General features: G+C 44.1%; 1 protein-coding gene across 4 annotated transcripts in view; it reads right to left on the reverse strand.

The window, feature by feature from the left end:
* Positions 1 to 16,975, reverse strand: part of LOC138285437 (neurabin-2-like) — a 464,888-nt gene that overhangs the window by 249,266 nt on the left and 198,647 nt on the right. For all 4 annotated transcript variants that reach the window (XM_069225350.1, XM_069225348.1, XM_069225349.1 and 1 more), the window contains exons 9-10: positions 5,142 to 5,238; positions 4,890 to 5,064 (exon numbers count right to left, since the gene is read on the reverse strand). In XM_069225350.1, coding sequence (XP_069081451.1) covers positions 4,890 to 5,064; positions 5,142 to 5,238 — 272 coding nt within the window. The remainder of the gene's footprint in view (positions 1 to 4,889; positions 5,065 to 5,141; positions 5,239 to 16,975) is intronic.

Consider the following 16,975-nt stretch of genomic DNA (forward strand, 5'->3'; position numbering starts at 1 on the left):
TTACAGCCCAGCACAATTATTTGACTGAACAAGCAAGCCGCTAACTACACATTTACCTCAGGGGTTGCCGACCTACAACATGAAGTTAGATGAAACAATTTGGGGTGGGGGAGGGGTGTCGAGTGGATAAGGTGGGCATTGTTATGAGAGAGATGGCTGGGAGAGTAATTTGGAAAATTACGTTTTTAAAAAATGATGGCAAATCCAACAAACTGTGCTATACTAGACTTGCGTATGAACCATGAACTTCTGAATACTGTATTTACTTGCCAATAAAAACCCCTTGACCAACACCAGCTCCCCTGCTCTTTCAATTTGTCCCTCAACATTAACTTTTAAGCGCTTTATATCACATTTTTATAATTTCTAAGTGCTATAATTAGCAGGTAATGCTTACTTCAAAGGCACTCCATTTACCGACCTTGTAAAGATGGAAGACTGAGTTTGCTGTGTTGAGATTTCAATTTCTGGCCTGCAGATTACAGATGCTAGGAGCAGCAAAGCCTCTTAGTTGGTTTGCCTCTTCCCTTTTCAACCCTGTGTCCATGCATCGTGAAATGGTTTTCCTTTAGCACAAACCTTTTTCTATAACCTTCATTCAAATCCCATACTGAGCCCAATCGATGCACCCACTGCAGATGCCTTGTCTCAGTCTGTAGATTTTCTCCCCAGTACATCGGTCTCCACTGCCTTGGCCTTTACACACTAATCCCTCCATCATTAGCCATTTCTCTCTAATCTCCGCCACAGCACCCCTGCTCACTCCCAGTGTCTGTCTCCTTCGCTGCCATTAATCACTTTCCTCAGGTCACTGTTCTCCTTTCAAGTCTGTCTTTTGTTTATACTGCACTCCAACCTTTCAAGCGTGTCCTCCACCATGACGTCGCCTGTACCCTTTATAAACTGCTTCACTGGGCTTGATGCCTAGCAAAATTTCTCTCCCCGGTATTTGCCATCCTCATCATCTTGCTGATAAAGAATATTAATAAACTGCTTTTAAAGTAACACTTTCCACCTCACTATAGCTGTTTGTAAGAGCTATGAATAACATCTGTTGCTATTACTCATTGCAATGGCACTCTATTTGCTAAACACAGAAATATGGAAAACAGTCTGCCTCACCAGGTTTTTAGCCTGTGAAATGCAAGCCATACCACATGTCTGAAGCTAGCTTAAACCCACTAAACCATCTTGCCAGTTTGCTAATTCTGCCTCATCCCACCACCCGTGAGCCACAAGCAACGGCTCCTCTTTCTCCATTTGAGCCCCATTACAGTCACAAAATTATATGACCTTCTGCACTCCACAATGTGTGCCCCTTTATACATCTCCTGCCTGCTTTGTTTCCCCTCCATTTCCTTTGGTATTTTTGTCAATGCCCTTAACCATTGCAATTCAAATTTTAACAGGGTTTCTAATGTCATTCCTACCTCCATACCATTGCCCTTAGCTGAACCCCTGCTCCATTAATGCATTCTTCAATGTAAGCTTAGTTTTGGGAGCTCCCTACAGGTCACATCAACTGTTTCTATGCTCTGTCCTGCCAGTGCTCCCATTTTTCAAGCAACCCGTCTTCTAGTCCTACTGATCACCAGTGCTCAGCAAGAGCATCCATTCTGCTTCCCTTCATCTTGCACAATGCTACCCAGGTTCGCTTCAGTGCCACGAGAAGTCCAGAGACAAGTGGAAGACACAGCTGTAGGACTAAAAACGAATGAAATTACTTTTTTATTTTAAGTAGTTTTGCGTACTTATACCCCCATACCCTCATACATTGGCTCTTGTAAAAGCTGACAATCTCCTTCACAGGTTTATGCTCCAACCTATGTGCAAAATTAAACAGACTCAATAGCTCTCTGAAGTTGGTTTACCTTGGAATTGAGTAAAGATCCTCAACTATGCTGATCGTCAAAGCAAAGACCCAAATGCGTGAAATTTGAGACCTTGGTTAGTTCAACCCAACATAATATACTAATAGGAATCGGCCTTTTTGGCCCAATTTTCATAATGTTGGACATGTAAAATACTCAAATCATCCATAAAAGTGGAAAAGGCATCCAGGAGCAATCAAAGGCTACTTGTGGTTCTGGAGATTAGAACCATGGCGCCTGCATGCAGGAGGACAGATACTGGACTATGACCTACTTGTGGCACATCCCTTCCTGACTGACACAAGTTGTTTGGGCCGTTAAAATTATTATAAACAGCTGTCAGGTCTCCATACAGTGTTGTTACTCTCCCAAAACTGATTTAATCCTGGGAGAGAGTTGGCCATTGACCCCGTAGCAGATCCTTGGTAGAATATTCCAATGCATCTTGCGCAGGAGATCTATTACAGCTTATTAGATTCCTACTGACCCAAGTCAAGTCAAAGGCACAAAAGAGGTCCATGAAAGCAAAATGGCATACCCTCTCTTGACCTTGACTTATTTCCCATGGTGCGTAGCCCTGGCTGAAATCCATACTGTGCCCTATATAAAATCTAGTTTATGTCTAGCCAAGCCTCTAGCCTTGAAACTAGATCTCTACTCAAGATTTTAAGCAAGCTAACTAGAAGGGAAATTGAAAGGTAGAAGCTGGGGGAGTGCCTATATCCTTTCGTAAAGATAGGTACTTCTATTTCCTTCTTCCAGGAGGCTACGGGTTGCCCAATTATAGCAGCCCTTAAATCACATTGGTTAACAGAGGGGCTCAGATTGCACTATTCTTTTTTTAAAAGACCCATAGGAACTCTGTCCGGACCAAGAACTCTGAACTTTTCAGATGGACTTGAATTAATAGTTAGCTTATCTCCAAGGACAAGCTAAGCCATATGGCTCCCTGGTCATCATCATACACATCTTCCCCAGAAGTGGAAATGGCATCTTGGTTCAATGGATTTAAAATAGTTAAACTGACTACCCAAATCTGGAAAGGAATGGGAGAGAGACCATGGATGGCTTTTGGTAACCTGAAAAAACAAGTGGGGATTTACTACTTTCCAGAGAGCTGTACAATGTCTATTACTCCCTGTAGGGGGCTATAAGGATGCAAAACTATTACAGCAAGTAGGAAATACATTTCACAATCCTTACCAATTTTTATCTACCACTATAAAGTAGGGTTGGATTATTTGGTAGATAACATTAATATAGGTTCCCTGTGTTATGGATAAGGATCTGGTGCAGCCCATAAACAGGCTTCTCAAGGGAGATTTTGTTGGACTGCCTTTTGCTTGATAACGCCTTAGCTATTCCTGGTTATAATAGTTAAAAAGTACATTAAATTCACTAGGTTTCTCTGAACTGTATTCCACTCTGGGGACCATAGAAGTATGCTCTTAAAGTCTGGTTAGAGACACTTTTTCAGAGGCAAATGAAAATCGGTGTGCTGGATTTTGGAAAACTGAAGCCTGCAACTTACCATGGCTTTATTAAGGCAGACATTGGTTATGAGTTTAATTACCAAAACGTTTCAAACACTGAATACCGCTTTTATCTTACCCACCTGCGCTTGAATCACATTCATTTTTTTAGTAGCATTTTCTCAGCAGAGTACATGGATTTCTACTTTTCCGACCTGTCAATGTGACAACACTTCCAAACAAAGCATTTTGCACTTCATGCTTTTTTGTAGCTTATATTCTTGCAATTGGAAAACGTTTTAGGTTCCAATTCTGCGCTCGCCTAATATAACTAAAAACAAGCTGGCTTTAATTGTTTTGCTGCAATTAAGTAATGTCTGTTTGTACAGCAGTCATAAATTGTATTCCTTGTCCCATGGTTACCAGGAAGAGGTATGAGTCTCCAGTCTGATTATATTATTCTAAACGTATGGATTTTATGGATATTAATCTGCTCTTTTGCACTTAATTTAGGAAATCACTTTATCAATTGTATGATTGTATAACTGTCTTGGAATTGTTATCTATATGTTGTAAATTTTAATGTGCTTTTGTGGCAAACTTCTATCTGAATAAAAAAATTATAAAATAAAGAAAAAGAGTGCTCACAAACCAGTGCTCTTTCACCCAATAGTACACTATGCATAAACCAGTTTCTTTAACTCCACAGTTTACTACACACTTCTGAGTATGTGGACGTGTGGCCTTAGACACGACTCTAGGTGAAGGAGATGTGGAGAGCTGAAATCACGTTTTCTGCAGAGGCAATTTTCATATGTCCAAATATAGAACTGCTGGTTTGAAGTGGGTAACGCCATCACTAATATGGCTGACCTTTCTATAAAGCGTGAGCCCTTGGTGGCACTGTTGGGGTGGGTAGAGCGCAATCTTAAAGTGAACACAAAATTTACTGCATAGGCTATGTTGCTAGCCAGGAGGCAGATAGTGGAACACTGGGGCCTTGCACATGTGCAAACTCAAATACTTGACACTGGGTCACTAATATTGTAATGAACTGGAAATACATGTGGAAATCCTGCATATGGCTGCACGTCACGTCCTAGGGACATCTTGGGGCCACTACATGATTTTTTGCTAACCTGGACATCAGATGCTAATGCACAAAAGTAAGAATCCCAGATTCAGGGCATGAACATAAGCAGAGCTGTCAATGGTCTCTAGTTATGGCAGGTAACCCAGTGGTGAAAAATATCCCAAGCATAACTACGAAGGAGCTGAAGATGTACAGTATAGCATTTATTCCATTAGTTTACCAGAATTTTTTTATTTGACTGTTTTGTAAATACAGGTAGTCTGACAGGGTCAATGTATCAATTTACTGAAATGCTTTTGAAAAGTTACAGGAACCTTTTGCTTCCTATGCATCACATTTCCGAACTGCCATATGCAGAATGAGCTGAAGAAAGTTTAGAACAAAAATAACTGCAAACTAACATATGCTTGGAGACCGGTCACACATGTTTAACACAAATAACTGATACTTTACCACACAGACTATCTGCCTGCTCTGACAGCTTAGTCAGGCTTTCTACTTCATGCAAATTCTCTAATGTCTCGTGTTGTACAGACTGCTTGCCGTTCATATCTTGAAGAGAACGGGAAATTCCTTGAGCCGCTTTAATGTTCAACTGTAACTGTAATTTGTTCTCAAGTCCTTCAATCTGCAAATAGGAAAATAATTATGAATTTCCATACACGTTCCCAAAATAACAGAACTGTTAATGAAAAAAAGGCTTACTTTGGCTTGCAATATCTTAAGTTGCTCTGTGTGCATCTGGTCCTTTGCTTCAAGCATCACTTTATGTTCTTCTTCCTTCTTCATAAACTCTATTTCTCTAAAACAAATATAATTTTAACCCATTAGATGTCAAAATGTCAAATATTCACTGCATATAGCCTATTTTCAGTATGTGGAACAGGTTTTAACAATAAGCAATCTTGCCTTGTAATAATGTTTGTCTAACCTTTTTTAATGCTTACATCAAAATTAGGCAAACATTTGCATTCAGGACATCCTAGAATGCCATAGTCTTCTCCAATAGCTTTTAATAAGTTATCACTCAAAAACAAAAGGCGGCAACCAGACAGCAAAGGGAGTGGAGATATTTGGCTTAGTTCAGAAACTGTATTCAAGAAACAGTTGACCAAAGCATCTGACTAATTCACTATTCCACTCCTCAAATATGGCCTTGTCATCTTAAATGCCTTAAAAAAAAATCAGGGGTACAAGAAGCATGGTGTGTGATCTATTACTTACTTACTGGTGAACTTTGTTAATTTAGGTCTACTTGTTCTTCATCAACTCTTTCTCTTTACTAAAGTTTTTAGTAGCCAAGCCTGAGTCATTTATAGATGTCTTGGTCCCTTTTTACAATTGTTCTAATATTTAAGAAGGGTAATAGGTCAGAGGCAAAATGCTACTGCCCTATTTCCCTGATACTCCATTAAAAAATATTAGTATGGTTATTTTTAATCTGATATGTGAATGTACTCTGGAGAGTAATATTGCCTTTTAGCCAGTACAGGTTCAAAGAACGGCTGGGTACAGTAGAGCAGAGCCTCAACCTCTATCTTATTATTGATAAATACGCTGCTGCAAGGCGCTACCCACTGGACCTAGCATTCATGGACTTGTCCACTTCTTTTGACAGTGTGACCCGCACCAAACTATGGCGAATGCTATTGGGTCTGGGGGCTGATCTAGTGTACTATTTGCATACACTCCATTAGAATCTGGGGGACAGGGTTCGCTTTGGCCAAGATGGGGAACACACTAAAGTTTTTAAGCGGGGGGTGTTGTCCGTCAAGGATGTCTGATGGCACCATTGTTCATTTTATAATTTAATAACTTAAGCCACCTTTTTATTGAGCAGCACTAAACAGCAGTAAGGATTTCCCTAAAATAGCCAGTGTGGCCATTCGGGCACTATTGTACACAGATGTGGTTGTGGTAGCACACACCCCCATATCTCTGAACAGGCTGATGGACTCATTTTTGGATTTTATGGGTAAGATGGATCTAAACACCAACTTTGAGTAAGTCACATATTAAGGCTTGCAGCCCCAACAAATGTAGGGATTCCTTTATAGCACTTGGAGGCAGTGCTTAGATAGTGTGCGTTGCGTTCCCTACCACGGTGTGCAGGGACCTGGTGCTCACATAGTTCAGCCAGTGTCGTCAAGCTTTCCAGGACTGCAGGTGCACTCCAGAACCTTCCCTGGCCAACAAGGCGCAAAGCCTTGTCCCAGGTCATTTGCAAATAAAGGTCCCAATGTGCCTCCATCGCCCATTATGGCACAATAGTATGGGGTTATGCAAAAGTAATACTGAACCAGCCTCCCTTTTGTTCCCGCTTTATCTGCCATGGTGAGCTAGACCTACTGAACCTGGAGGACAGTATGAAATTAGTTCCTATTCTATTATGGATACTGATATGGACTAATCTAGAGGTATCACTAAACAGAGACATTATTAAAGACTGTCTGCAGCTGTACAAAGATTTCTGCATCACCTGGCTAGAATATGTTGAGTCCTCTTTGAAATAACTCTGCTACACAGAATTATTCCACTTGCGATCCTAAAACACAAAGAGAAAAGGAGGCTGAGAAATCATCATATTTATCTAAGTCTGAAGTGGCTATAGAAAGTATGGAATACCACACAACACAGTTCATCATATGATCTGCTTTCCATTTAGCATACTTAATGCAAAAGCCTTGGGAGCCTGCCCTTGTGACCATCTTTTGAAGCAAACTCTATTTCATTTTCTTTTATATATTTTACTTACATTTTGTGCAGTATACTGTTTTGCCACTTGTCAGGCGGCATCATTTTCTCCAATGTAGAGGTTCACTTAGGTTTCTGCAAATGCTATGTAGTATGGAAATATGTGAGCTTATGGATGCTTTTGAGGTGGTTACCAGAGGAAACACGATTAACTAAATGCACTGTAGTATATTTTATGTAGTTTTAAGAAATATGAAAGAATATTTATTATTCTATTGTAGTATAGTTTTAACTGCTTTATGTGTACCTAGGGTATTCGAGTAGAGACTTTTGACCGACTGACAATCGTCAGCTCAGTACGATTACTGTCCAGAATGGTACATTATATGTACGAATGCTGATTAACGAAAATCAATGGACTACTGAGAGAGCCAGATGGTCAACCAAGTTAACAGACAGTTTTCTCAGGTTTCAAAATCCATTGAAAGATTTTTCAATAACCAGAGAATAAACTGCTGGAGCAAGGCACAGGAAATAACACTTCTTTCACTGTGCAACCATGCACAACACAAAAAAGCACACTAAGATATAATGTGCATAGTGAACACTTTATAATACAATACAAATTATGAAAGTTCAGTAGACTGACTGATGAGGAATGATGACAAAGTATGGGTGAGTCCTTAGAATTACCTGGTCTTTATTGACCTTATAAATTGTTCCTCAAAAGACAGCCCTTGTAGTTTGCATATAGGTATAACAGCTACCCAAAACCCCACCTTTCAAGAAAGGTACCCTTGGAGATATGAATAGAATGGCTAAAACAGAGCTCCCATAAGAAGAGCATGTACGATGTTTAGGTTCCAAGCAGTAGCTAATATGATTCTTAGTGGTATAATTCCTTTCAATCCCTCCATAAAAACTTTAGTAACAGGAATTTGAAAAATGGAAGTAAATATGCTGCCACTACTGCTAAATGCACTTTAATGGAAGCATGCATAAGCATTGATTTTTTCAACAGTTACAGGAATTGGACAATATTTTGCACAGCTGCGGTAGGTGGATCTATTTTCTGTCGTTTGTAATCCATAAATGATTCCATTATGTGGCAAAACATATACTGGCAGAAGGGTGTCTTGTATCTCTGAGAATTTTCAATAATTCTGAGACTAAAGATAGCCAAATTCTAAGACGTTCGATGGCCAACTGCTACACTGGAGGATTTGGGAACAGTGGCTGAAACTGTTATTTTTATGAGCTGCAAGTCTGGCAGATAAGGCTTAAAATGGCTACATTGACATTTCCAGTAGGGTCTGAGCAATGTGGATAAGAATAAATTGCTTACCTGTAATCCTAATTCTCTTCCAGGAGAATCCTCATCAATGTCATAAGCATTGAATAGTCCCGCCCATATGCTGGGACCATGGAGAACTTCTTAAATCTATATCAGCATTGTACGTGGCGAGGTTATTAAAAGGCACAGTGCCAGTCTTATGTTCACTCTTTTTAATGGCAGCCTATTGGTTAAAAATGTCTCATATTCCCTTTCCTTTTTCAATAAAGGCTTGTGGAGTTCCTATTGTATGTTGTTGTTATTACTAACATTAATTTTCTTGATTTATATACTTCAAAAGGATAAAGTAAATGTAATGAACGAGTTACTCACCTTCGGTAACGACTTTTCTGGTGGATACATTAGCTACCTGTGGATTCCTCACCTAATGAATACTCCCATGGCGCCAGCATTCGACGGAAATCTTCTTCCCAGCTTCTGCACGTCGACGAGGACGTCACATTTGCCCACGCGACGCCGTCTGACGTCATGCTGGCAATAAGAGGTCCTCGCCGACGTGCCGACGTCAGTACCAACACTTTTTTACGTGCCTGAGAACAATAATCCAATGCAATGAAAGATAAAGGCAACATCTCATAACATTGTAAACTACACATCATTGCAAGAAAATGGCTATAGATTTAATATAACTTTTTTTTTTTTTTAAATCAATACATATATACACTAAACATGTATATACACAAATAAATATATATATATATATATATATATATATATATATATATATACAAATATCCATATACACATAATCTATTGCAGTACTCAAGACCAAGAGGAGCACACTCAAGGATTACTTGGTGAGACCAAAAAGGCAACGGGGAGGCGGGTGGGACCGTGAGGAATCCACAGGTAGCTAATGTATCCACCAGAAAAGTCGTTACCGAAGGTAAGTAACTCGTTCTTCTGATGGATACAACTACCTGTGGATTCCTCACCTAATGAATAGAGTCCCAAAGCAGTACCACGCCCGGTGGTGGGTGCCTGTATGGTCAAACCAAGAAATCCTGCAGCACTGACCGTGCAAAATGGCCGTCCCTTCTGACCTCAGAGTCCAAGAAGTAATGCTTCGCAAAAGTGTGAAGGGACGACCAAGTTGCGGCCTTGCAGATGTCGACCACAGGAACACCCCTAGCCAAGGCCAAAGTGGCCGACTTAGCCCTGGTGGAATGAGCTCTAATACCATCAGGAGGATCCTTCTTTGCTAAAGAGTAACACATTTTAATGCAAAGAACAACTCACCTGGAGAGTGTTCTCTTGTGGACTGCCTTTCCTCTCCTCTTGCCCACGTATCCGATGAAAAGCTGATCATCCAGCCTGAAATCCTTCGTTCTGTCAATGAAGAAGCTTAACACCCTCTTTGGGTCCAAGCGATGAAGTCTCTCTTCTTCTTTTGAAGGATGAGGCGGAGGATAGAACGTGGACAGAGTAATTGTCTGGGCCAAATGGAAGGGTGAAACAACCTTCGGAAGGAAAGCAGCCTTGGTCCTCAACACCACCTTATCCCCATAAAACGTTGTATAAGGGGGTTTTACAGATAAAGCCTGCAACTCACTCACTCTCCTTGCAGATGTTATGGCCACCAGGAAAACTGTTTTAATAACTAAGAACCTTAAGGGGCAAAAATGCATAGGCTCAAAGGGGACCCCATGAGGAAAGTCAAGACCAAGGACAAATCCCATTGAGGCATAACGAAAGGTTTTGGAGGGTATTTATTCATAAGGCCCTTCAAGAATCTAAGAACTATAGGGCATTTAAATAACGATGGTTGGTCTGGAAGACAAATGAAGGCTGACAAGGCAGACAAGTAACCTTTAATAGTAGCCACTGCACAACCTTTCTGCGCTAGAGACAAAGCAAAAGATAAAACATCTGACAAATGAGCACGTAAGGGATCAATCTGTCTCTCTCCACACCATACCACAAATTTGGACCACCTATTAGCGTAGATAGTTTTAGTGGAGTGTCGCCTGGCCGCTAAGATAACATCCACTACATCAGGTGGGAGAGAGAAGGAACTCAGGTTGCCCCGTTCAATCTCCAGGCATGAAGGTGCAGGCTCTGGAGGTTGGGGTGTAAAACCTGCCCCTGCGACAGCGAGAGGAGGTCTGCCCTGAGAGGGAGACGGAGCGGAGGGCACAGTGAGAGTTGGAGAAGGTCGGAATACCACACCCTCCTTGGCCAATCCGGAGCTATTAAGATTACTTGGGCCCGGTCTTGGTGAATTTTCCTCAATACTCGAGGAATCAAGGGTCTGGGGGGAAACGCGTAAAGCAACTGGTCGCACCAGGTTCTCTGAAACGCGTCCCCCAAAGCCCCCTGCACCGGATACTGCAGTATAACGGACAGTGCGTGTTCTCCCGGGTGGCAAACAGATCTATCCCCACATCTGGAAGATTAGACGGACTTGATCTGGATGGAGACGCCACTCGTGGTCGGCCGAGAAATGGCGACTGAGATTGTCCGCACGTACATTCAAGACTCCGGCCAGATGATTTGCTACCAAGCAAATCTGATGGTCCTTTGCCCAGGACCATAGTCGAAGAGCTTCTCTGCAGAGAAGGTACGACCCCACTACTCCCTGTTTGTTTATATACCACATTGCGGTAGTATTGTCCGTCAGGACCTGAACCGACTGACCGCGAAGGGATGGGAGGAAGGCCTTGAGCGCCAGACGTACAGCCCGCAACTCCAACAGATTGATATGAAAAATCTGTTCCTCTGGAGACCAAAGCCCTTTGATCTCCAGATCCCCCAGATGAGCTCCCCACCCTAGAGTGGAAGCATCCGTTATGACCGTGGTCACTGGTGGTGACTGCGTGAACGGCCTTCCTTGGGAAAGATTGTCGTCCGAAATCCACCACTTCAAGTCCGCAGCAGCATCTCTGGAGATCTTGACAGAACCTTCGAGATCTCCTCTGTGTTGAGACCACTGCCTTCGGAGGCACCACTGATGAGCCCTCATGTGCCAGCGAGCATGCGTGACCAACAGTATGCAGGAGGCAAACAGACCGAGCAGACGAAGGACCTTGAGGACTGGAACGACCGCTCCATTTCAAAACATTGGAACCAACTCCTGAATATCTTGAATCCGCTGAGGCGGAGGAAAGGCTCGATCCAACGTTGTATCCAGTACTGCCCCTATGAACAGGAGGAGTTGAGAGGGCTCTAGGTGAGATTTGGGCACGTTCGCCGAAAAGCCCAGGTCGAACAACAACTGGGTTGTTGACTGCAGATGATGCAACACAAGCTCCGGGGACTTGGCTTTGATCAACCAGTCGTCTAGGTAAGGGAATACTGCTATCCCCTTCCTTCTGAGCTCTGCTGCAACCACCGACATCACCTTCGTGAAGACTCGGGGTGCTGAAGTAAGACCGAACGGGAGGACCGCAAACTGATAGTGCTGCGACCCCACCACAAACCGGAGATACTTCCTGTGCGACTTGAGTATCGGGATATGAAAATAAGCATCCTGCAAGTCGACAGACACCATCCAATCTCCATTGTTCAACGCCAAAAGCACCTGAGCTAGGGTCAGCATCTTGAACTTTTCATGTTTGAGGAACCAATTCAAGATCCTCAGGTCCAGGATTGGTCTCAACCGACCATCCTTCTTGGGAATCAGGAAGTACCTCGAGTAACAACCTTGACCCCTTTCCTGCTCTGGAACCAACTCCACCGCGCCCTTTAAAAGGAGGACTTGAACCTCCTGTTCTAACAGGAGGTGTTCTTTTGAACAATAAGATGGGCGGGCGGGATGGGGGGTGGAAACTCCCGAAAGGGAAGGGTGTAGCCTTTTCCCACAATGCTGATAACCCAAGTGTCTGATGTAATAGCCTCCCACTTGTGAAGAAAATGCAGTAACCTTCCCCCTACAGGAGAGGAGTGAGTGGGAATTGGTGGAAGCCTAAGGCTGCTTCCCCTGCTGCACCCCTCCAGAGGACGAGGAAGAGGCAGAGTGCTGCTGAGAGGCTCCCCTTGTGCGGGCACAACCCCTCCCTCTAAATGATCTAAAGGTGAGAGAAGAGGCAGGTTGCTGGAATCTCACCCAAAAGGAAGAGGAGGAAGAGCCACGTCCAAATCCACGAAACCTCCTAAAAAAACCTGGAGGAGGCAGAAGAAGCGGCTTGCAGTCCTAATGACTTGGCTGTGGCCCTGCTTTCTTTAAACCTTTCCAAGGCCGAATCCGCTTTGGCTCCAAAAAGTTTGTCCCCATCAAACGGGAGGTCCAACAGGGTCGACTGCACGTCCGCAGAGAACCCTGAGTTGCGAAGCCAAGCCTGTCTCCTCGCAACCACAGCCGTGCCTATCGCCCTAGCCACTGAGTCAGTCGTATCCAACCCAGATTGGATAACCGGCAAAGTCAGTTCAAGAAAGTTAGCTGCCTTTCTTACCACAGCGTGAAAAGTGGCTGCCTCCTCAGTATACTCCCCTGGAGATGACAAGTCCCACTCAGGGGAAGTATCTAGCCCACTAGCTGTATCCAGACCATGAAGACCGTCATCCAGAATCCTCAATCTCTCCTTCCTCCAAGACCCGTTGGTCTTCCTGCTCCTCCAAGAGACGGAGAGCACGCCTCCTAGAATGTAGCCTCTATTCAATATGCGGCATCGACATGGCATCCGCCGAAGTCGAGGATCGACGCCGATCTCCGGATCCATCTGACGCCATGTCTCGGAGTCTCCGATGGTCCTGTCGGAGTCACTGGTCGAAACCCCGAAGTCGACGGGATGGAAACCTCCGGGGCCGAAACCTCTGGGGCCACCGGAGCAGACACCGGAGCCGACACCGGCGCCGAGCCCACATTCCCTAAGGGGAGAAAGTGCATGAAGGGTGCTGGCCGTAGCGGCGCCGGAGCACCCAAGGTGAAAGCCAACGGCCCCGAAGGACCAGTTGGAGCACCTCCTGGAGCCATCTGCTGGAAGATGGTATACATCGCATTCAAAAATGCTGTATTATCGGCTCCAGGGGCAGGAAAAGCCGGATACTGGGGTGCCTGGATCGATGGCGACCCAGACGCCAGCCTCGACGTCTGCGACGCCGGAGAGAACACCTGAGGCTGCGTCACTTCAATCACTGAAGATGTCTGCCCAGGCGAAGTCGGCGAAACCGGAGAAGGCAACGGCGTCGATGGATGTGGAGTGACTGTGGGACTGACCTCCCAAGTCTTACGACGCCGAGCCGAAGGCGACCTCGATCGAGACCTCTCTTTGCTGGAATGGCGCCGTGAATCCCTACGGCGCCGGGAGTCTCGATGACGCCGATGAGTCTTCAGCGAGGAGGACTTCCTATGATGCTTCTTCTCCTTCCTTTTCGACTTCGCCATGAAGAGTTTAGCCTCTCGCTCTTTTAGGGCCTTGGGATTCATGTGTTGACATGAATCACATGTTGCGACGTCGTGGTCGGAGCTTAAGCACCATAAACAGTCCGAGTGTGGGTCAGTAACAGACATCTTGCCCCCACACTCCCGACAGTGCTTGAAACCAGACTTCCTCTGAGACATAGTAACCTCAGAGAAAAATCACACAGCAGAAAAAACAATGTAACTTCGAAAGCAACAGTAGCTCCCTCGAAGATAACCGTTTTGAACGCACGGAAAAAAGGGAACTGACGTCGGCGAGGACCTCTTATTGCCAGCATGACGTCAGACGGCGTCGCGTGGACAAAAGTGACGTCCTCGTCGACGTGCAGAAGCTGGGAAGAAGATTTTTGTCGAATGCTGGCGCCATGGGAGTATTCATTAGGTGAGGAATCCACAGGTAGTTGTATCCATCAGAACTGGTCATTTTTTTACCCTCTTTATAGGCTGCAGAGATATATGTTACTTACCCTGTAAGCATCTGTTTGTGGCATGAAGTACTGTACATTCACATTCTCTGCATACTCCTGCCATCTAGTGTTAGGTCTGGAGTTGTGCAACTTGTTTTTCTTAGAAGAAGTATTTTGAATAACAAGATCAAGTGGCGACTCCTTTAGTTGATATTGCGATGGGCTTGACTCCTTTGTTAGACTGTTTTCACGCAGTCGGGTGAGAAATTAATGGAAGGAAGGAATGAGTAGGAAAATAAATATCCATGTAAGTGTACATACATATGCACAAATAGATTCAAGAATAATCTGACTGTAATGGCTGCAGACGTCCAGGGAGGAGGGTGGGTTCATGTGAATCCACAACACCACGTGTCACAAACAGATAGCATGTGTGGCTGTAGAGACACATGCCCTCCATAGATAGGAAAGCAGTCCCTCCATAAAAGCGGTGGCTAACCCGTGGGAGTTGCAGTTGACTGGAAAAGTGTACGTAGCACTGCCTGACCTACACTGGCTGGTAGGCGTGAAAAAACATCCACACAGAAGTGTTTTGTGCTAGACCATGTAGCTGTTTTTACAAATGGCAGCTATGAAAAGGTTTCCAAGAAAGGCCATAGTAGCTCCCTTTTTTCTAGTAGTGTGCGCTCTGGGAGAAAAGGGTAAAGGCCTTTTGGCCTTAGCATTGCAAGTTTGTATGCATTTGATAATCAATCTGTCTATGTCTGATTTGTATAATGGATTGCCTTTGTGAGGTAGGGAAAAAGCTACAAAGAGCTGTTTGGTCTCCCTAAACTCTTTAGCTCTGTCTATATAGAACATGAGTTCCCTTTTGACATCTGGTGTGTAAAGGACTTTTTCTGCAACTGTCAGTTTGCGGGAAGAAAACTAGTAACTCAATAGACTAATTTGGGTGAAATTGAGAAATCACCTTAGGAAGAAATTTCGGATTAGTCCTAAAAACTACTTTAGCCCTATGAATTTGGAAGAAAGGTTCCTCTAGGGTTAGTGATGGCGACTAGAAAAGTGACTTTCCATGAAACAAATTAAAGTGGACATGAGTGAACTGGCTCAAAGAATGGACCCATTAATCTTGTGAGTACAATGTTAAGTTTCCAGGATGGGGCTGGGGGTACCCTAGGTGGGATGACACGTTTGAGTCCTTCCATGAAAGCCTTTTTGATGGGAAATCTGAATAAATAAATAAGTTGCCTGTTTTGGAGTATGCATCTATAGCTGCAAGATGTAGACAAGTGTTAGTATAATCAAGATTTGCTTTCTGCAAGCGGAGCAGTAGCAGACAATTTCTTGTACTGTGGCATTCATAGGATTAATCTGTTTAGGTTGGAAGTAGCAAACAAAACGTTTCTATTTTGCAGCATAACAGGCTCTAGTATTGGATCCACACAATTCCTGGAGTATGTACATACATTCTGCAGTTAAGCCCAAGTAACCAAACTCTATGACCTTAGGGGCCATATTGCAGGGTTGAGTGACTTGGGGTCTGGATACCCGATTTGTCCTTGATTCTGGGTGAGAAGGTCCGGCTCGTTGGGGAGCTTCTTGTGTGGGACGACGGAAAGATCCATAAGAGTGGTGAACCAACACTAGCGTGCCCAGGAGGGAGTCACAAGGATCAGGATGAGAGATGTTTGCATGATCCACTAAACTAGAAATGGAATGAGAGGGACAGGAGGAAAAAGCATAGACAAATGTCCCTGACCAACTCATTCATACAGCATTGCCCTTGGATAGCGGGTGTGGATACCTGGAGGCGAAGGTTGGGCATTTTGCGTTTTCTGCTGTTGCGAAAAGATCTGTGTGAGGAGTTCTCCACTTTTTGAAGTATGTATGGAGGACCTGCAGATGGAGTTCCCACTCGTGGACTTGTTGCTGCATACTGCTGAGTATGTCTGCAAAGTTGTTGTCTGTTCCTGGCAGATATTCCATCAGGTGAATGTGGTGATGACGGGCCCAACTCCATTTGGTCTGAGACAGGTGGGATAGTAGTTAAGACTGTGGGCTGAAAGGTTTGCTGCATCAAGGGCACACCGAATTGAATTTTTTCTGATGGTTTGACCCTCCAAGACAATCTGTTGTCCCTGCTTACGATGTTCCTCAGGGAGGTACTATAGTAACTCCTCCGTCTTATCCCAAAGGGCCCGATCATATCGGGCCAAAAGGGCTTGAGCACTGGCTATGTGCCACAAATTTGTGGCCTGTGCCTCCACCCTCTTTCCGGCAGCATCAATCCTCTTGCTCTCTTTTTCTGGGTGAGGAGAGTCCCCGGTGGCCTGGCTGGTAGCCCACTGACAATCAGTTATTACCACTATGGAGTCAGGTGGTACCTATGCCCGGATGTAAAATGGGTCAGAGAGGGCAGCCTTGTATTTCATGACAACCCATTGAGTGATCACTTTGGAACATACAGGCTCCGTAGAGATATCCTCTGCGTGCCTAAGCATACCAGGAAACATGGGGAGGTATTGCGTATCCATATGCATAGTGGAAAGTGTGTTGAACAAGAAATCTTGCTCAATGGGGTCTTTATGCAGCTCTAGATAGTGAAAGGCGGCTGCCCTAGCAATTACCTGCTGATAAGAAGAAAAAAGGGAGCACACTGCCTCACACTCCAGCAAAAAGTTAGCCCCAATGCATCATGGTAAATGCAGTCACTTCGTTTTGT

The sequence above is a fragment of the Pleurodeles waltl genome, chromosome 3_1 (genome assembly GCF_031143425.1).
Source record: "Pleurodeles waltl isolate 20211129_DDA chromosome 3_1, aPleWal1.hap1.20221129, whole genome shotgun sequence".
Classification (NCBI taxonomy): Eukaryota; Metazoa; Chordata; class Amphibia; order Caudata; family Salamandridae; genus Pleurodeles; species Pleurodeles waltl.